The sequence below is a fragment of the Rhinoderma darwinii genome, chromosome 6 (genome assembly GCF_050947455.1).
Source record: "Rhinoderma darwinii isolate aRhiDar2 chromosome 6, aRhiDar2.hap1, whole genome shotgun sequence".
NCBI classification, from domain to species: Eukaryota; Metazoa; Chordata; class Amphibia; order Anura; family Rhinodermatidae; genus Rhinoderma; species Rhinoderma darwinii.
Genome location: NC_134692.1, coordinates 2,513,716 through 2,536,199, shown reverse-complemented (window position 1 = coordinate 2,536,199; position 22,484 = coordinate 2,513,716). Strand labels below are relative to the sequence as shown.

At 48.3% G+C, this 22,484-nt stretch overlaps 1 protein-coding gene across 5 annotated transcripts in view; it reads left to right on the top strand.

The window, feature by feature from the left end:
• KALRN (kalirin RhoGEF kinase) overlaps positions 1 to 22,484 on the top strand; it is a 263,889-nt gene that overhangs the window by 77,193 nt on the left and 164,212 nt on the right. For all 5 annotated transcript variants that reach the window (XM_075829015.1, XM_075829014.1, XM_075829013.1 and 2 more), the window contains exons 12-21: positions 1,729 to 1,924; positions 7,090 to 7,256; positions 8,334 to 8,453; positions 12,660 to 12,878; positions 13,007 to 13,159; positions 13,653 to 13,767; positions 14,365 to 14,480; positions 18,888 to 19,010; positions 19,544 to 19,726; positions 20,483 to 20,601. In XM_075829015.1, coding sequence (XP_075685130.1) covers positions 1,729 to 1,924; positions 7,090 to 7,256; positions 8,334 to 8,453; positions 12,660 to 12,878; positions 13,007 to 13,159; positions 13,653 to 13,767; positions 14,365 to 14,480; positions 18,888 to 19,010; positions 19,544 to 19,726; positions 20,483 to 20,601 — 1,511 coding nt within the window. The remainder of the gene's footprint in view (positions 1 to 1,728; positions 1,925 to 7,089; positions 7,257 to 8,333; positions 8,454 to 12,659; positions 12,879 to 13,006; positions 13,160 to 13,652; positions 13,768 to 14,364; positions 14,481 to 18,887; positions 19,011 to 19,543; positions 19,727 to 20,482; positions 20,602 to 22,484) is intronic.

Below are 22,484 nucleotides of genomic sequence, written 5' to 3'. Positions count from 1 at the left end.
CAGCATTTTTTGGTACAGATATTGCAATATTGTCTCTTCTTAGAAGTAACTTTCAGTTTCTTGCTGTGTTTTTTATTTTATGCTTTTGATGTTTCTTTTGTCATATTCAAAGTAAATATTTTTCGGTGGTTTGTAAAACGAAAAAACAAAACAAAAAAAATTCACGAAAGAAACTGCTGCAAAATAGATGTAGCAAAACCCGAGGTGTGAATTGAGCTTTATGTGCAGCGTCTCCTCGCCTGAACCTGCCGCCGGTGTTATAAGGGGCTTCATTGAGGAGCAGCGTCTGAGCGCCGGACGTGCTTAACTGCCCTAATTACATCAGGACATCTTGTATTTTCCATTTTTTGGTAGTTTTGGGTAAAATTATTTATTTGGATAATTAGTTCCCATTCCCTTTATTCAGAGGCAACGTTTTTCAGAACATGATGAGATTGATCGATGAGGCGATGGCCGAGATCTGGGAATGGGAATTTATGTTTATATAGAGTAGTCTGTACTGGGGGAGGGGGTCATATCTGGGGGGGACATCAGCTGATTAGTTTGTCTGGTTTGGAGGTCGTTATCTGTGTTTTGGGGGAGGGGATGCTGCATAGTAGGACTCTGTACTGAGATTGTGCTCGCAGGGGCTCTGCTCTGTGGACATTTCAGGTTAGGGGGTTTTGATTACTGGTGCAGTAGGGGGACACTAGCAAGGGGCATGCTATTAGTTGGTCGGCTGCAGGGAAGTTGTAGTCATCCTTTTTTAGTGGATGTGATTCATGCAGTAGCTACGAGGTAGCTGTCTGGGGTATGGTGGTCTGGAGTATGGTGGTCTGGGGTGTGGTGGTCTGGGGTATGGTGGTCTGGAGTATGGTGGTCTGGGGTGTGGTGGTCTGGGGTATGGTGGTCTGGGGTATGGTGGTCTGGAGTATGGTGGTCTGGGGTGTGGTGGTCTGGGGTATGGTGGTCTGGGGTATGGTGGTCTGGGGTATGGTGGTCTGGGATATGGTGGTCTGGGGTATGGTGGTCTGGGGTATGGTGTTGTGCTACTTGTGTCTGAGGAGAGGTTCGTATTTTAGAGGGTCACGTACTATCTCTAGACTACACTACTACATTATCTGTAATCTGAGAGTTATCACTGTGTAATATGTGGTGTTACATAGGACTGCAGGTAACACTACTACATTATCTGTACTCAGAGAGTTATCACTGTTATCTGTGGTGTTACATAGGACTGCAGATAACACTACTACATTATCTGTACTGAGAGTTATCCCTGTGTTATCTGCGGTGTTACATAGGACTGCAGGTAACACTACATTATCTGTACTCAGAGTTATCACTGTGTTATCTGTGGTGTTACATAGGACTGCAGGTAACATCTACTACATTATCTGTACTCAGAGAGTTATCACTGTGTTATCTGTGGTGTTACATAGGACTGCAGGTAACACTACTACATTATCTGTAATCAGAGTTATCACTGTGTAATCTGTGGTGTTACATAGGACTGCAGGTGACAACTACTACATTATCTGTAATCAGAGTTATCACTGTGTAATCTGTGGTGTTACATAGGACTGCAGTTGACATCTACATTGTCTGTATTGAGATAACTATTATGGTACACAAAAGAAACATTTCATTGTCCCTTGAGCTCTGCTACATGTGTGGATGATATGAGATCAGTCCGGCTGCTGCCTGGTTATTGTGTGATGATCTATATTTTTATTCTTGTACTAATAGGTGACGGCTGAACTGGATGCCTGGAATGAAGATCTTCTCCGTCAGATGAATGACTTCAACACAGAAGACCTGACTCTGGCGGAACAGCGTCTGCAGCGGCACAAGGAGCGTAAACTAGCCATGAACAATATGACATTCGAAGTTATCCAGCAGGGACAGGACCTTCACCAGTACATCATGGAGGTGCAGGCGTCAGGTAGGTGGCTGTGAGGACCTACAGAAGGCAAGGTCGGTCTGTGTCCACACAATGTAGTGCTGTGCCGACACTACTGCATCTGCCGGGTAACATGGAGATCACACGATGATGATGTAATGAATCTGGCACCAGGGATAGAGGTGTGGGGGGGGGTCACATATTACTGTGCAGATATCCTAGGTAGATACTGGTGGAACATGACTGGAGGTGAGGTAGGTGATGGTGGGATATGACTGGAGATGAGGTAGGTGATGGTGGGATATGACTGGAGATGAGGTAGGTGATGGTGGGATATGACTGGAGATGAGGTAGGTGATGGTGGACCATGACTGGAGATGAGGTAGGTGATGGTGGGACATGACTGGAGATGAGGTAGGTGATGGTGGGATATGACTGAAGATGAGGTAGGTGATGGTGGTACATGACTGGAGATGAGGTAGGTGATGGTGGGATATGACTGGAGATGAGGTAGGTGATGGTGGACCATGACTGGAGATGAGGTAGGTGATGGTGGGACATGACTGGAGATGAGGTAGGTGATGGTGGACCATGACTGGAGATGAGGTAGGTGATGGTGGAACATGACTGGAGATGAGGTAGGTTATGGTAGGACATGACTGGAGATGAGGTAGGTGATGGTGGGACATGACTGGATATGAGGTAGGTGATGGTAGGACATGACTGGGGATGAGGTAGGTGATGGTAGGACATGACTGGAGATGAGGTAGGTGATGGTGGGATATGACTGGAGATGAGGTAGGTGATGGTGGGATATGACTGGAGATGAGGTAGGTGATGGTGGGACATGACTGGAGATGAGGTAGGTGATGGTGGGACATGACTGGAGATGAGGTGGTTGATTGGTGGTACATGACTGGAGATGAGGTAGGTGATGGTGGGACATGACTGGAGATGAGGTGGTTGATGGTGGTACATGACTGGAGATGAGGTAGGTGATGGTGGGACATGACTGGAGATGAGGTGGTTGATGGTGGTACATGACTGGAGATGAGGTAGGTGATGGTGGGATATGACTGTAGATGAGGTAGGTGATGGTGGGATATGATTGGAGATGAGGTAGGTGATGGTGGGACATGACTGGAGATGAGGTAGGTGATGGTGGGATATGACTGGAGATGAGGTAGGTGATGGTGGGATATGACTGGAGATGAGGTAGGTGATGGTGGGATATGACTGGAGATGAGGTAGGTGATGGTGGGATATGACTGGAGAGGAGGTAGGTGATGGTAGGACATGACTGGAGAGGAGGTAGGTGATGGTAGGAGATGACTGGAGATGAGGTAGGTGATGGTAGGACATGACTGGAGATGAGGTAGGTGATGGTGGGACATGACTGGAGATGAGGTAGGTGATGGTGGGATATGACTGGAGATGAGGTAGGTGATGGTGGGACATGACTGGAGATGAGGTAGGTGATGGTGGGATATGTCTGGAGATGAGGTAGGTGATAGTGGACCATGACTGGAGATGAGGTAGGTGATGGTGGGACATGACTGGAGATGAGGTAGGTGATGGTGGGATATGACTGGAGATGAGGTAGGTGATGGTGGACCATGACTGGAGATGAGGTAGGTGATGGTTGAACATGACTGGAGATGAGGTAGGTTATGGTAGGACATGACTGGAGATGAGGTAGGTGATGGTGGGACATGACTGGAGATGAGGTAGGTGATGGTGGGATATGACTGGAGATGAGGTAGGTGATGGTGGGATATGACTGGAGAGGAGGTAGGTGATGGTAGGACATGACTGGAGATGAGGTAGGTGATGGTGGGATATGACTGGAGATGAGGTAGGTGATGGTGGGACATGACTGGAGATGAGGTAGGTGATGGTGGGATATGACTGGAGATGAGGTAGGTGATGGTGGGATATGACTGGAGATGAGGTAGGTGATGGTGGGATATGACTGGAGATGAGGTAGGTGATGGTGGGATATGACTGGAGAGGAGGTAGGTGATGGTAGGACATGACTGGAGAGGAGGTAGGTGATGGTAGGAGATGACTGGAGATGAGGTAGGTGATGGTAGGACATGACTGGAGATGAGGTAGGTGATGGTGGGACATGACTGGAGATGAGGTAGGTGATGGTGGGATATGACTGGAGATGAGGTAGGTGATGGTGGGACATGACTGGAGATGAGGTAGGTGATGGTGGGATTTGTCTGGAGATGAGGTAGGTGATGGTGGACCATGACTGGAGATGAGGTAGGTGATGGTGGGACATGACTGGAGATGAGGTAGGTGATGGTGGACCATGACTGGAGATGAGGTAGGTGATGGTTGAACATGACTGGAGATGAGGTAGGTTATGGTAGGACATGACTGGAGATGAGGTAGGTGATGGTGGGACATGACTGGAGATGAGGTAGGTGATGGTGGGATATGACTGGAGATGAGGTAGGTGATGGTGGGATATGACTGGAGAGGAGGTAGGTGATGGTAGGACATGACGAGATGAGGTAGGTGATGGTGGGATATGACTGGAGATGAGGTAGGTGATGGTGGGACATGACTGGAGATGAGGTAGGTGATGGTGGGATATGTCTGGAGATGAGGTAGGTGATGGTGGACCATGACTGGAGATGAGGTAGGTGATGGTGGGACATGACTGGAGATGAGGTAGGTGATGGTGGGATATGACTGGAGATGAGGTAGGTGATGGTGGGAGATGAGGTAGGTGATGGTGGGACATGACGAGATGAGGTGGTTGATGGTGGTAGATGACTGGAGATGAGGTAGGTGATGGTGGGATATGACTGGAGATGAGGTAGGTGATGGTGGGATATGACTGGAGATGAGGTAGGTGATGGTGGGACATGACTGGAGATGAGGTAGGTGATGGTGGGATATGACTGGAGATGAGGTAGGTGATGGTGGGATATGACTGGAGATGAGGTAGGTGATGGTGGGATATGACTGGAGATGAGGTAGGTGATGGTGGGATATGACTGGAGAGGTAGGTGATGGTAGGACATGACTGGAGAGGAGGTAGGTGATGGTAGGACATGACTGGAGATGAGGTTGGTGATGGTGGGACAAGACTGGAGATGAGGTAGGTGATGGTGGGATATGACTGGGGATGAGGTAAGTGATGGTGGGACATGACTGGAGATGAGGTAGGTGATGGTGGGACATGACTGGAGATGAGGTAGGTGATAGTGGGACATGACTGGAGATGAGGTAGGTGATGGTGGGACATGACTGGAGATGAGGTAGGTGATGGTGAGACATGACTGGAGATGAGGTAGGTGATGGTGGGACATGACTGGAGATGAGGTAGATGATGGTGAGACATGACTGGAGATGAGGTAGGTGATGGTGAGACATGACTGGAGATGAGGTAGGTGATGGTGGGACATGACTGGAGATGAGGTAGGTGATGGTGGGACATGACTGGAGATGAGGTAGGTGATGGTGGGACATGACTGGAGATGAGGTAGGTGATGGTGGGACATGACTGGAGATGAGGTAGGTGATGGTGGGACATGACGAGATGAGGTAGGTGATGGTGGGACATGACTGGAGATGAGGTAGGTGATGGTGGGATATGACTGGAGATGAGGTAGGTGATGGTGGGACATGACTGGAGATGAGGTAGGTGATGGTGGGACATGACTGGAGATGAGGTAGGTGATGGTGGGACATGACTGGAGATGAGGTAGGTGATGGTGGGACATGACTGGAGATGAGGTAGGTGATGGTGGGATATGACTGGAGATGAGGTAGGTGATGGTGGGATATGACTGGAGATGAGGTAGGTGATGAAGGGACATGACTGAAGATGAGGTAGGTGATGGTGGGACATGACTGGAGATGAGGTAGGTGATGGTGGGACATGACTGGAGATGAGGTAGGTGATGGTGGGATATGACTGGAGATGAGGTAGGTGATGGTGGGACATGACTGGAGATGAGGTAGGTGATGGTGGGACATGACTGGAGATGAGGTAGGTGATGGTGGGACATGACTGGAGATGATGTAGGTGATGGTGGGACATGACTGGAGATGAGGTAGGTGATGGTGGGACATGACTGGAGATGAGGTAGGTGATGGTGGGATATGACTGGAGATGAGGTAGGTGATGGTGGGATATGACTGGAGATGAGGTAGGTGATGGTGGGATATGACTGGAGATGAGGTAGGTGATGGTGGGACATGACTGGAGATGAAGTAGGTGATGGTGGGACATGACTGGAGATGAGGTAGGTGATGGTGGGACATGACTGGAGATGAGGTAGGTGATGGTGGGATATGACTGGAGATGAGGTAGGTGATGGTGGGATATGACTGGAGATGAGGTAGGTGATGGTGGGACATGACTGGAGATGAGGTAGGTGATGGTGGGACATGACTGAAGATGAGGTAGGTGATGGTGGGACATGACTGGAGATGAGGTAGGTGATGGTGGGATATGACTGGAGATGAGGTAGGTGATGGTGGGACATGACTGGAGATGAGGTAGGTGATGGTGGGACATGACTGGAGATGAGGTAGGTGATGGTGGGATATGACTGGAGATGAGGTAGGTGATGGTGGGATATGACTGGAGATGAGGTAGGTGATGGTGGGATATGACTGGAGATGAGGTAGGTGATGGTGGGAGATGAGGTAGGTGATGGTGGGACATGACTGGAGATGAGGTAGGTGATGGTGGGACATGACTGGAGATGAGGTAGGTGATGGTGGGACATGACTGGAGATGAGGTAGGTGATGGTGGGACATGACTGGAGATGAGGTAGGTGATGGTAGGACATGACTGGAGATGAGGTAGGTGATGGTGGGACATGACTGGAGATGAGGTAGGTGATGGTGGGATATGACTGGAGATGAGATAGGTGATGGTGGGACATGACTGGAGATGAGGTAGGTGATGGTGGGACATGACTGGAGATGAGGTAGGTGATGGTGGGACATGACTGGAGATGAGGTAGGTGATGGTGGGACATGACTGGAGATGAGGTAGGTGATGGTGGGACATGACTGGAGATGAGGTAGGTGATGGTGGGACATGACTGGAGATGAGGTAGGTGATGGTGGGACATGACTGGAGATAAGGTTGGTGCAACATGTGATATTACAGATGTTCTTCTTTATGGATTATTTGATAAGTTGAGCCCTCTTGCTTTCACCCCTCCTCCAGGCATTGAGCTGATCTGTGAGAAGGACATAGACCTGGCCACACAGGTGCAGGAATTGTTGGAATTCCTTCATGAGAAGCAGCATGAACTGGACCTGAATGCAGACCAGACCCACAAGCGCTTGGAGCAGTGTCTACAACTGCGCCACCTACAGGTTGAGGTGAAGCAGGTCAGTGCCCATCCGTTCTGTAGCTCTGAGATCTGATATTACGGTGATTGAGGGTCTTATTACACTCCTGGAGCCGATATTAGGAGGACTGAGGGTCTTGGAGTCTGTTCACATCTGCGGAGCCTCTGTTGCAGGTCCAAGCTAAAGTGGCGGGGAAATGTTTTGGTTTTTTTTCTGGTAACATTTTTTATGTTAAAATGTTGGAATTCCCACCAAATCCTTTAAAGTCCATGGGTTCCGTCGGGTGCCGTTAGTTCCTGTCATGCGACTGATCTGACATTTCCATTCTTTTCATTGTTCTGCTCCTATGACGGAGCAGAACAGCGAAAATAGCTGCGCAAGTGTGAACCCAGCCGTATGTCTTGTACGTGGATTTTGGAAGCATTTTCGGTTTTATCTTCTTGGTTTATTTCATTCTCCTTAGTCTTGACCCTCCGGGCCGGGATCCGTCTTATAACCGGGAGCAGAACAGAGAAGGATTGAAATTGGATTTTTGGATTACGGGGAATGAAATTTCCTCCCTGTGGTTCTGAGGAGCCGGCAGATCTGATATTGAAACGGGCTGTAGGGTCCCCGCTGGCGGCTTCTCTCCGGATCCCCCTGTCCTGTTCAGGGTGGAGATGGCGCCTGGGGCTCAGTCACCGCACCAGAGAATGTGGGGGGGTTCACGGCTCCAGATGTGACATGCGTTTAGGCTGTACATTCTGTCACACTAGGCCGGGATATTGGGTACATAAGATTTGGGGTAACCTGGACATTTGGTACCCCAGATCTGGCTCAGATCAGCTTACAACCCTAGTGCTCTATTATGCAGCAATACTGGAGCGCTAGATGTAAGTCTGCAAAACTAGACCGTGTGGCCATGCAGGGGTCTGGGAAAGCTGGGTGACAGCCTCTATATGATCTATAATGGCAGCTCTATTGGTTGTCACTTATCTTCCATGAGTTATATGATCCGGTTATATAATACTGAATCAGCTCGCCGTCATTCAGGAGGCTTTGGCAAACATGAAGTTTCACTTTGCGGGAAGGTGGTTGTCGGGGTCGATGATGGGTGACATGTCGTCTCTCTTCCAGGTTTTGGGATGGATTCGCAATGGGGAGTCGATGTTGAACGCCAGCCTGGTGAACGCCAGCTCCCTGTCCGAGGCCGAACAGCTCCAGAGGGAACACGAACAGTTCCAGATGGCAATCGAGGTGACTGGACGGAGCAGCGGGACGGGGAAATTAATTCCTGCATAATTTTATCTATTTTTCTGCAGACGCTCACAGTTATTCACATTCTTAAAGGGACAGTAACTTTTGCATTCTAGAGCTTATAATAGTGCAGCAGCGTTATAACAGGAGCTTCTGGAGGGTCTCAGCACTGGAGATAAGTAACATGAAGTAGTAATCATGGGGAGGGGGAGGCTTCTATACTTCTCTTCTCTCATCTCATTGAAGAACACTACAGTCATCCTCCCCCAGCCTGACATGTCTGATAACAGAGAATAGATTGTATTCACCTGTCCTACAGTCATCCTCCCCCCAGCCTGACATGTCTGATAACAGAGAACAATAGATTGTATTCACCTGTCCTACAGTCATCCTCTCCCCAGCCTGACATGTCTGATAACAGAGAACAATAGATTGTATTCACCTGTCCTACAGTCATCCTCCCCCAGCCTGACATGTCTGATAACAGAGAATAGATTGTATTCACCTGTCCTACAGTCATCCTCCCCCCAGCCTGACATGTCTGATAACAGAGAACAATAGATTGTATTCACCTGTCCTACAGTCATCCTCCCCCAGCCTGACATGTCTGATAACAGAGAATAGATTGTATTCACCTGTCCTACAGTCATCCTCCCCCCAGCCTGACATGTCTGATAACAGAGAACAATAGATTGTATTCACCTGTCCTACAGTCATCCTCCCCCCAGCCTGACATGTCTGATAACAGAGAACAATAGATTGTATCCACCTGTCCTACAGTCATCCTCCCCCAGCCTGACATGTCTGATAACAGAGAACAATAGATTGTATTCACCTGTCCTACAGTCATCCTCCCCCCAGCCTGACATGTGTGATAACAGAGAACAATAGATTGTACTCACCTGTCCTACAGTCATCCTCCCCCAGCCTGTCATGTCTGATAACAGAGAACAATAGATTGTATTCACCTGTCCTACAGTCATCCTCCCCAGCCTGACATGTCTGATAACAGAGAAAAATAGATTGTATTCACCTGTCCTACAGTCATCCTCTCCCAGCCTGACATTTCTGATAACAGAGAACAATAGATTGTATTCACCTGTCCTACAGTCATCCTCTCCCCAGCCTGACATGTCTGATAACAGAGAACAATAGATTGTATTCATCTGTTCTACAGTCATCCTCCCCCAGCCTGACATGTCTGATAACAGAGAACAATAGATTGTATTCACCTGTCCTACAGTCATCCTCTCCCCAGCCAGACATGTCTGATAACAGAACAATAGATTGTATTCACCTGTCCTACAGTCATCCTCCCCCCAGCCAGGCATGTCTGATAACAGAGAACAATGGATTGTATTCACCTGTCCTACAGTCATCCTCTCCGCAGCCTGCCATGTCTGATAACAGAGAATAGATTGTATTCACCTGTCCTACAGTCATCCTCCCCCCCCAGCCTAACATGTCTGATAACAGAGAACAATAGATTGTATTCACCTGTCCTACAGTCATCCTCCCCCAGCCTGACATGTCTGATAACAAAGAATAGATTGTATTCACCTGTCCTACAGTCATCCTCCCCCCAGCCTGACATGTCTGATAACAGAGAATAGATTGTATTCACCTGTCCTACAGTCATCCTCCCCCCAGCCTGACATGTCTGATAACAGAGAACAATAGATTGTATTCACCTGTCCTACAGTCATCCTCCCCCCAGCCTGACATGTCTGATAACAGAGAACAATAGATTGTATTCACCTGTCCTACAGTCATCCTCCCCCCAGCCTGACATGTGTGATAACAGAGAACAATAGATTGTACTCACCTGTCCTACAGTCATCCTCCCCCAGCCTGTCATGTCTGATAACAGAGAACAATAGATTGTATTCACCTGTCCTACAGTCATCCTCCCCAGCCTGACATGTCTGATAACAGAGAAAAATAGATTGTATTCACCTGTCCTACAGTCATCCTCCCCCCAGCCTGACATGTCTGATAACAGAGAACAATAGATTGTATTCACCTGTCCTACAGTCATCCTCTCCCAGCCTGACATTTCTGATAACAGAGAACAATAGATTGTATTCACCTGTCCTATAGTCATCCTCCCCCCAGACCGACATGTCTGATAACAGAGAACAATAAATTGTATTCACCTGTCCTACAGTCATCCTCTCCCCAGCCTGACATGTCTGATAACAGAGAACAATAGATTGTATCCACCTGTCCTACAGTCATCCTCCTCCCAGCCTGACATGTCTGATAACAGAGAACCATAGATTGTATTCACCTGTCCTACAGTCATCCTCCCCCCTGCCTGTCATGTCTGATAACAGAGAACAATAGATTGTATTCACCTGTCCTACAGTCATCCTCTCCCCAGCCTGACATGTCTGATAACAGAGAACAATAGATTGTTTTCACCTGTCCTACAGTCATCCTCTCCCAGCCTGACATGTCTGATAACAGAGAACAATAGATTGTATTCCCCTGTCCTACAGTCATCCCCCCAGCCTGACATGTCTGATAACAGAGAACAATAGATTGTTTTCACCTGTCCTACAGTCATCCTCTCCCAGCCTGACATGTCTGATAACAGAGAACAATAGATTGTATTCACCTGTCCTACAGTCATCGTCCCCCCAGTCTGACATGTCTGATAACAGAGAACAATAGATTGTATTCACCTGTCCTACAGTCATCCTCCCCAGCCTGACATATCTGATAACAGAGAACAATAGATTGTATTCACCTGTCCTACAGTCATCCTCCCCCCCAGCCTGCCATGTCTGATAACCGAGAACAATAGATTGTATTCACCTGTCCTACAGTCATCCTCACCCAGCCTGACATGTCTGATAACAGAGAACAATAGATTGTATTCACCTGTCCTACAGTCATCCTCTCCCCAGCCTGACATGTCTGATAACAGAGAACAATAGATTGTATTCACCTGTCCTACAGTCATCCTCCCCCAGCCTGACATGTCTGATAACAGAGAACAATAGATTGTATTCACCTGTCTTACAGTCATCCTCTCCTCAGCCTGACATGTCTGATAACAGAGAACAATAGATTGTATTCACCTGTCCTACAGTCATCCTCCCCCTCAGCCTGACATGTCTGATAACAGAGAACAATAGATTGTATTCACCTGTCCTACAGTCATCCTCCCCCAGCCTGACATGTCTGATAACAGAACAATAGATTGTATTCACCTGTCCTACAGTCATCCTCCCCCAAGCCTGACATGTCTGATAACAGAGAACAATAGATTGTATTCACCTGTCCTACAGTCATCCTCTCCCCAGCCTGACATGTCTGATAACAGAGAACAATAGATTGTATTCACCTGTCCTACAGTCATCCTCCCCCTCAGCCTGACATGTCTGATAACAGAGAACAATAGATTGTATTCACCTGTCCTACAGTCATCCTCTCCCCAGCCTGCCATGTCTGATAACAGAGAACAATAGATTGTATTCACCTGTCCTACAGTCATCCTCTCCCCAGCCTGACATGTCTGATAACAGAGAACAATAGATTGTATTCACCTGTCCTACAGTCATCCTCCCCCCAGCCTGTCATGTCTGATAACAGAGAACAATAGATTGTATTCACCTGTCCTACAGTCATCTTCTCCCAGCCTGACATGTCTGATAACAGAGAACAATAGATTGTATTCACCTGTCCTACAGTCATCCTCCCCCAGCCTGACATGTCTGATAACAGAGAACAATAGATTGTATTCACCTGTCCTACAGTCATCCTCCCCCCCAGCCTGCCATGTCTGATAACCGAGAACAATAGATTGTATTCACCTGTCCTACAGTCATCCTCCCCAAGCCTGACATGTCTGATAACAGAGAACAATAGATTGTATACACCTGTCCTACAGTCCTCCTCCTCCAGCCTGACATGTCTGATAACAGAGAACAATAGATTGTATTCACCTGTCCTAGTCATCCTCCCCCAGCCTGACATGTCTGATAACAGAGAACAATAGATTGTATTCACCTGTCCTACAGTCATCCTCTCCCCAGCCTGACATGTCTGATAACAGAGAACAATAGATGCACTGCAGGTCTCATGTCTATATGAATCCTAATATTGGCTTCAGCTATAATGAGCAGTGATGATCCCGGGCTGCAATGTAGAGAAGGTCTCGCTGGTCACTCAGTCTCCCTCTCCTCTTCCCCTGCACAGTCCCTCTTTCACGCCAGCTCGTTACAGAAGACGCATCAGAGCGCGCTGCAGGTGCAGCAGAAGGCGGAGGCGCTGCTCCAGGCCGGCCATTACGACGCTGACGCCATCCGGGAGTGCGCAGAGAAGGTGGCCATGCACTGGCAGCAACTGATGTTAAAGATGGAGGACAGACTAAAGCTGGTCAACGCCTCGGTGGCCTTCTACAAAACCTCAGAACAGGTCAGTGGCCCCACACAACGCTCAACCGTCTCGGAACTGAGCTGCGGGGGCCATTATACTTGTAGTTTCAGGGGCCACACACGCTGTTCATGCTCCAGGCGTCATTACTTCTCCTCTGTCCTGCGCAGGTGTGCAGCGTCCTAGAAAGTCTAGAGCAGGAATACCGGAGGGACGAGGACTGGTGCCGAGGACACGATAAACTGGGACCAATGACCTCCGATATGGATCATGTGATGCCTCTGATCAGCAAACACTTGGAGCAGAAAGAAGCCTTCCTGAAGGTGAGGGGGAGGGGCGCAAGGGTCATATTCAGGGACGTAACCTGTCCTGGGCGGGGGCGGGTCCCGGCTGCTCATTATCTACTCAGAGTAAACCGGTTCTTCTAATAAATAATGGCAGGAAATCCTGTGAGTGACCCCCATATGTCTGCGGAGGAACCAGCAGTCCGATTATTAGGAAAGAGTTCAGTATGAGAGACGCACGTGTGGGACCTGCGCTATTCCTGCATCTGTCGGAGGATCCGGGTGGAGCTCCGACCCGCTGAGAATTGTCCACCCAAGAAAAACCTTCTGTTATGAGACACTTGGCCCCATTGATGAGCTGATCGCCGGGGGCTCGGCCGCTGTAATAACACGTGGCAGTCAGTGGGCGGCCATGTTATACACGCTCTCCAGTCCTGAACTGGGGACCCCTCTCTATCAAGTCTGTGCCCCCTAACAACGCCTCCCGCCATGACACGCCATGTGATTTTTCTCTTTGTGTCGTCCGCCTCAGGCCTGCACATTGGCGCGGAGAAACGCTGAGGTGTTCTTAAAATACATTCACCGTAACAACGTCAGCATGCCGGGAGTGGCCCCGCACACACGAGGGCCCGAACAACAGGTGAAAGGTGAGTGTGATGTGGAGTCTTGTGCTGTGAGGACGCTCTCTGCCCTGGACGGGTGGAATCTCTGGGGCCCGGGGTGTGGGGGGGTCCGTGCCCTCCTCGCCCTGTGCCCTGATGATTGCTCAGCCCTGCATGAAAAGATGGGCAGAGAATAAAACGCGAGCGCTCAGCTTTCTATTGGCTGAAGTTTCCTCTGAACATATAATGAGTACGGTGCGGCGCAGAGCGCGGGGCGCGGGGCTGGAGTGCGGCTTTTTATTGGATTAGTTGCTGTTAAGCTGCAGAACGGAGGAGATTACTGGTAATGCCCAGAAACGCGCTGAAGATCCTATTTAGGTGTCATTGAGATTGCTGGCAGGATGGGAGCGCGGGCCCGCCAGTGCCCGGCCCGTGTGTCTCCATTCTTGTATCAGACTGCGCTCCTCCGGATTAGACTGTGACAGATAATCCACCATTGAGTGCAGAGATAATTATTACCCCTCCAGCCTCTGTCTGGTCTGTGCTGGTAATGCCCATGAGCTCGGTGCCAGGGGTGTGTGGAGTTTAGGGGGGAGGGGTTGTGGCCTCTGTGTCGGGTAACGGACTGTGGTCATTTTGCAGCCATCCTCAGTGAGCTGCTCCAGAGGGAGAACCGGGTGCTGCATTTCTGGACCCTTAAGAAGAGGCGTCTGGACCAGTGCCAGCAGTACGTGGTTTTTGAAAGAAGCGCCAAGCAGGTAGGTTCATAAAACAATCACCTGTCTGTCATCACCCGTCTGTCGTCACCTGTCTTTTATTACCTGTCTGTTATCACCTGTCTGTCGTTACCCGTCTGTCGTTACCCGTCTGTCTTCACCTGTCTGTCATCACCTGTCTGTCATCACCTGTCTGTCATCACCTGTCTGTCATCACCTGTCTGTCTTCACCTGTCTGTCATCACCTGTCTGTCTTCACCTGTCTGTCATCACCTGTCTTTTATCACAGGTCTGTCGTCACCTTTCTGTCATCACCTGTCTGTCAGCACCTGTCTTTTATCACCTGTCTTTTGTCACCTGTCTGTCATCACCTGTCTGTCGTCACCTGTCTTTTATCACCTGTCTTTTATCGCCTGTCTGTCATCACCTGTCTGTCAGCACCTGTCTGTCATCACCTGTCTGTCGTCACCTTTCTATCATCACCTGTCTGTCAGCACCTGTCTTTTATCACCTGTCTGTTGTCACCTGTCTGTCATCACCTGTCTGTCGTCACCTGTCTTTTATCACCTGTGTTTTATCACAAGTCTGTCATCACCTGTCTTTTATCACAAGTCTGTCATCACATGTCTGTCATCACCTGTCTTTTATCACCTGTCTGTCGTCATATGTCTGTCGTCACCTGTTATCACGTCTGTCATCACCTGTCTGTCGTCATGTCTTTTATCACCTGTCTGTCATCGCCCCGACTTTTGTCACCCGTCTGTCGTTATCTGTTATCACGTCTGTCATCACCTGTCTATCATCACCTGTCTATCATCACCTGTCTATCGTCACCTGTCTGTGGTTACCGGTCTGTCGTTACACGTCTGTCGTCACTCGTCTGTCATCACCCGTCTGTCGTCACCCGTCTGTCGTTACCTGTCTCATCACCTGTCTTTTATCACAGGTCTGTCGTCACCTTTCTGTCATCACCTGTCTGTCAGCACCTGTCTTTTATCACCTGTCTTTTATCACCTGTCTGTCGTCACCTGTCTGTCGTCACCTGTCTGTCGTTACCTGTCTGCCGTTACCTGTCTGTCATCACCTGTCTGTCATCACCTGTCTTTTATCACAGGTCTGTCGTCACCTTTCTGTTATCACCTGTCTGTCGTCACCTGTTATCACCTGTCTGTCATCACCTGTCTTTTATCACCTGTCTTTTGTCACCCGTCTGTCGTTACCGGTCTGTCGTTACCGGTCTGTCGTTACCTGTCTGTCATCACCTGTCTGTCATCACCTGTCTTTTATCACAGGTCTGTCGTCACCTTTCTGTTATCACCTGTCTGTCGTCACCTGTTATCACCTGTCTGTCATCACCTGTCTTTTATCACCTGTCTTTTGTCACCCGTCTGTCGTTACCGGTCTGTCGTTACCTGTCTGTCGTAACCCGTCTTTTGTCACCCGTCTGTCGTCACCCGTCTGTCGTCACCCGTCTGTCGTCACCCGTCTGTCGTCACCCGTCTGTCGTCACCCGTCTGTCATCACCTGTCTGTCATCACCTGTCTTTTATCACAGGTCTGTCGTCACCTTTCTGTCATCACCTGTCTGTCATCACCTGTCTTTTATCACAGGTCTGTCGTCACCTTTCTGTCATCACCTGTCTGTCAGCACCTGTCTTTTATCACCTGTCTGTCGTCACCTGTCTTTTATCACCTGTCTGTTGTCACCTGTCTGTCGTCACCTGTCTGTCGTTACCTATCTGCTGTTACCTGTCTGTCGTCACCTGTCTGTCATCACCTGTCTTTTATCACCTGTCTGTCGTCACCTGTCTGTCGTTACCTATCTGCCGTTACCTGTCTGTCATCACCTGTCTGTCATCACCTGTCTTTTATCACCTGTCTGTTGTCACCTGTCTGTCGTCACCTGTCTGTCGTTACCTATCTGCCGTTACCTGTCTGTCATCACCTGTCTGTCATCACCTGTCTTTTATCACCTGTCTGTTGTCACCTGTGTTTTATCACAAGTCTGTCATCACCTGTTATCACGTCTGTCATCACCTGTCTGTCGTCACATGTCTGTCATCACCTGTTTTTTTATCACATGTCTGTCGTTACCTGTTATCACGTCTGTCATCACCTGTCTGTCATCACCTGTCTATCATCACCTGTCTTTCGTCACCCGTCTGTCGTTACTTGTCTGTCGTTACCTGTCTGTCGTAACCCGTGTGTCGTAACCCGTGTGTCGTCACCCGTCTGTCGTCACCCGTGTGTCGTCACCCGTCTGTCGTCACCCGTCTGTCGTTACCCGTCTGTCGTCACCCGTCTGTCGTTACCCGTCTGTCGTCACCCGTCTGTCGTAACCCGTGTGTCGTCACCCGTCTGTCGTCACCCATCTGTCGTCACCCGTCTGTCGTCACCCGTCTGTCGTCACCTGTCTGTCGTTACCCGTCTGTCGTCCCCGTCAGGCCAGTCAGTGGGGTTGGGAAACGCTTTATGGATAAGGTTTGATAGATCCCAGACCAGTGCAGTAATAACTGTGACCCACTATAATGGGGCGTTCCCCCGAGGGTCTTCCAGTGCACTGTTCTGTAATGTAGGTACATGTTCACAATTGTCCATGGGCTGCCGCTATTTCATCTTCTGAGCATCTGACTTATCCAGTGATACAATCATCAAACTGCGGATGTCCCCGGATAGGTGTGAACATTCCCTGAGACGGATCCCTGGACTCTCCTTCCCTTTTGTAATATTTTATAGTTTGTGTTTTGCAGCTTTGCGCAGTTTTCTGCTATTTTCGAGCCCCTGCCATCTGCTGGTCATAGCTGGTATTACATGTTGATATGAAGTGCAATTACCAGTAAAGTAAAACTATACCACGTTATCAAAAGGCGCACCTATAGTTTTCCTTGTTTTGTTTTTAATTCTTTGCTGATTAAATAATAGATCGTTATAGCGGTCAGAGCGCAAATTTCCTGACACAAAACGCCAATCCTCCTGCCTCCCTAGACACAGCTATAGAGATACATGATCAAAAACGGTCTGCCTGCAGTCACCACTAGATACAGATATATACAGCTCCCATAGAGTTACATGAAAAGATTGATGTCTGCAGACACCACTAGGGGGAGCTCACTACATACAGATATATACAGCTCCCAAAGAGTTACATGATAACATTCTGCTGCCTGCAGCCACCACTAGAGGGAGCTCAGTACATACAGCTCTCATAGAGATACATGATAACATTCTGCTACCTACAGCCATCCCTAGAGGGAGCTCACTACATACAGATATATACAGCTGCCATAGAGTTACATGATAACATTTTGCTGCCTGCAGGCACCACTAGGGAGAGCTCACTACATACAGATATATACAGCTGCCATAGAGTTACATGATAATATTCTGCTGCCTGCAGGCACCACTAGGGGGAACTCACTACATACAGATATATACAGCTCCCATAGAGTTACATGATAACATTTTGCTGCCTGCAGCCACCACTAGGGGGAACTCACTACATACAGATATATACAGCTCCCGTAGAGTTAGATGATAACATTCTGCTGCCTGCAGCCACCACTAGAGGGAGCTCACTACATACAGATATATACAGCTCCCATAGAGTTACATGATAACATTTTGCTGCCTGCAGTCACCACTAGGGACAGCTCACTACATACAGATCTATACAGCTCCCATAGAGTTACATGATAACATTTTGCTGCCTGCAGGCACCACTAGGCAGAGCTCACTACATACAGATATATACAGCTGCCATAGAGTTACATGATAATATTCTGCTGCCTGCAGGCACCACTAGGGGGAACTCACTACATACAGATATATACAGCTCCCATAGAGTTACATGATAACATTTTGCTGCCTGCAGCCACCACTAGGGGGAACTCACTACATACAGATATATACAGCTCCCGTAGAGTTAGATGATAACATTCTGCTGCCTGCAGCCACCACTAGGAGGAGCTCACTACATACAGATCTATACAGCTCCCATAGAGTTACATGATAACATTTTGCTGCCTGCAGCCACCACTAGGGGGAGATCACTACATACAGATCTATATAGCTCCCATAGAGTTACATGATAACGTTCTGCTGCCTGCAGCCACCACTAGAGGGAGCTCACTACATACAGATATATACAGCTCCCATAGAGTTACATGATAACGTTCTGCTGCCTGCAGTCACCACTAGAGGGAGCTCACTACATACAGATATATACAGCTCTGCAGGCAGTAGAATGTTATCATGTAACTATGACTGTGTGAAGAGCAGCAGGGGATTTGTATGTCACTGGTGTAATCTTGATATATTGGGTAGTTTTTGTTCTGCTACATTGAGTGTTTGTTACATTGTATCATTGTGTATCATTGTGTCACTGTTACTCGTGTCAGGAGTGAGGACGTCCCCGTTTTTCTCTTCCATCTTTCACTGTCGTCTCTTTCAGGCTTTGGACTGGATTCAGGAGACAGGAGAACATTTCCTCTCCACGCACACGCGCACCGGGGAGAGTCTGGACGATACTCAGGGTCTTCTGAAGGAGTACGAGGACTTCCGCATTCCTGCTAAGGTGAGGGCTCCAGCGAGGAGGAGGACGTCCTGGAGGGCAGAGGGTCTTTTTTAATTGCATATATTATAATTCATTTCTTGAGGTCGGAGATGTCGTGTGATCAGGTATTTAGTGGGATGATTGTCTGTGTTGCATCTCTGCGGAGTTCTCCTATATTCAATATAAGAAGTCCTCTTTTTCTCTGTACTGGATCCTAACGGAGACAATTATGTGCTGGAGGTTGATGTTGTGCCTCAGCCTCACACTCTTGGGGCGATCTTTACCCCCACAGTTTACTTTTCCCTTTAGTGTTCTGTATTGTTATTCCTTCCCAAAGTCCAGACGCTGTTGTGGCAGAAAGGAGGCAGCGCAGGTCGTGGTCACCGCTCCTCATGTCTGATCATCGTCACCTGGATGTCCCGGCGCCGGCAGCTCCAGAACCGATCAGCGTCTCTTGATTTAATGATTAATGTTGTAATGATGATTGCACTGGTTTACATGGACAGAGATCAGCGGCTCATCATTGACATGTGTCCTTTTCTCTCACCTGACAGCAAACTAAGGAGAAGGTGCGTCTCCTGATCCAGCTGGCGGACAGCTTTGTGGAGAAAGGACACGTCCATGCTACAGAGCTGAAGAAATGGGTGACGACCGTGAACAAACATTACCGCGACTTCTCCCTGCGGATGGGGAAATATCAGTGTTCACTGCAGAGGGCGCTGGGCATCAGCACTGAGGTACCCACATACATAATACTGAGGCTGGTGGGAAGAGAAGCGGCGCCACCGCCCATAGCAGCCAATCAGATCGCTGCTTTCATTTCCTAACCTGTAGCTAGAATCAGATGCCATGCTGCAGTCCTAAAGGAAACCTGGCTGCAGACAATTGGGGCATCTATAATATGAGCTGCTGGGTAAGGCTGAACTGAGATGTTGCCTATAAGCAGATGGAGCAGGCTGGGTTGTCTCATTCATTCTGATGGACTCGCTGTTGAGAGGATAATTATTCACTACTCATTACTCACGTTCCATTTAGAATCCCGATGATTTGGGGCATTTAATAGATGCACCCCCCAGCTTAGCATTATTGGGGCGACTTCTAGGTTGGCTTTAATAGTGTAATATACCTGCTCACACAGTAGGGTCTATATCACCACAATGTGACTGATCCCCCCACATTGCGGGGCTCCCATTATAGATCACTCAGTCATTTTTCTGCGATTCTCTCTAATTGCTGCTGTGTGGCCAGTTCTCCTGATGACCACTAGGTGGCGCGTATATCATCTCAGAAATCACCCGATAACTTTGAGTTCTGTCTTTTGTTATTATATATCTGACTAGAAGAGGCAACAGTGTAAAATATAAAGTGGGTCATGTCCAGGGGGGAGGGGCGGCGTCGCTGCGTTCGTCTAGCGGTTGGCTGATTCTGCAGCTGCGTCTCATTTTCCCGCCTGGCTATATGTCACATATCTTTATTTCTGCTTCTGTTTCCAGGATAAAAAAGATCTAGAACTTGACATCGTTCCGGCCATTCTCACCGACCCAGAAGTGAAGCTGCGAGACGCTGGCCATGAGGTCAACGAGGAGAAGAGGAAATCCGCCAGGAAAAAAGAGTGAGTTGTGTTAGAAGTAACCGCACTCGCCACGATAAATCCAACGACACGGGCCCCATGTTTATTTATTCACTGGTACCAGTCCAGCCTCCGGGCCCTTGTATTCATCGTTCCACTTGGTACCATTTTAATGCGTTGTATACCAGTGACCAGTATAAAACCAGTGTCCAGTATATCACCAGTGTCCAGTATAACAGCAGTGTCCAGTATATCTCCAGTGTCCAGTATATCACCAGTTACCAGTATATCACCAGTGTCCAGTATAACAGCAGTGTCCAGTATATCTCCAGTGTCCAGTATATCTCCAGTGTCCAGTATATCACCAGTGTCCAGTATATCTCCAGTGTCCAGTATATCACCAGTGTCCAGTATATCACCAGTGTCCAGTATATCACCAGTGTCCAGTATATCTCCAGTGTCCAGTATATCTCCAGTGTCCAGTATATCACCAGTGTCCAGTATATCTCCAGTGTCCAGTATATCACCAGTGTCCAGTATATCTCCAGTGACCAGTATATCACCAGTGTCCAGTATATCACCAGTGTCCAGTATATCACCAGTGTCCAGTATATCACCAGTGTCCAGTATATCACCAGTGTCCAGTATATCACCAGTGTCCAGTATATCACCAGTGTCCAGTATATCACCAGTTACCAGTATATCACCAGTGTCCAGTATATCACCAGTGTCCAGTATATCTCCAGTTACCAGTATATCACCAGTGTCCAGTATATCACCAGTGTCCAGTATATCACCAGTGTCCAGTATATCACCAGTTACCAGTATATCACCAGTGTCCAGTATATCACCAGTGTCCAGTATATCTCCAGTTACCAGTATATCACCAGTGTCCAGTATATCTCCAGTGTCCAGTATATCACCAGTGTCCAGTATATCACCAGTGTCCAGTATATCTCCAGTGTCCAGTATATCACCAGTGTCCAGTATATCTCCAGTGTCCAGTATATCTCCAGTGACCAGTATATCACCAGTGACCAGTATATCACCAGTGTCCAGTATATCTCCAGTATATCTCCAGTGTCCAGTATATCACCAGTGACCAGTGTAACACCAGTGACCAGTATATCACCAGTGTCCAGTATATCTCCAGTATATCTCCAGTGCCCAGTATATCTCCAGTGCCCAGTATATCTCCAGTGCCCAGTATATCTCCAGTGTCCAGTATATCTCCAGTGTCCAGTATATCTCCAGTGTCCAGTATATCTCCAGTGCCCAGTATATCTCCAGTGTCCAGTATATCTCCAGTGTCCAGTATATCTCCAGTGTCCAGTATATCTCCAGTGTCCAGTATATCTCCAGTGTCCAGTATATCTCCAGTGTCCTTTATATCTCCAGTGTCCAGTATATCTCCAGTGTCCAGTATATCACCAGTGTCCAGTATATCTCCAGTGTCCAGTATATCTCCAGTGTCCAGTATATCTCCAGTGTCCAGTATATCTCCAGTGACCAGTATATCTCCAGTGTCCAGTATATCTCCAGTGTCCAGTATATCTCCAGTGCCCAGTATATCTCCAGTGCCCTGTGTATCTCCAGTGCCCTGTATATCTCCAGTGCCCGGTATATCTCCAGTGACCGGTATATCACCAGTGACCGGTATATCACCAGTGTCCGGTATATCACCAGTGTCCGGTATATCTCCAGTGCCCAGTATATGACCAGTTACCAGTATATCTCCAGTGTCCAGTATATCTCCAGTGCCCAGTATATGTCCAGTATATCACCAGTGTCCAGTATATCACCAGTGTCCAGTATATCACCAGTGTCCAGTATATCACCAGTGTCCAGTATATCACCAGTGTCCAGTATATCTCCAGTGTCCAGTATATCTCCAGTGTCCAGTATATCTCCAGTGCCCAGTATAT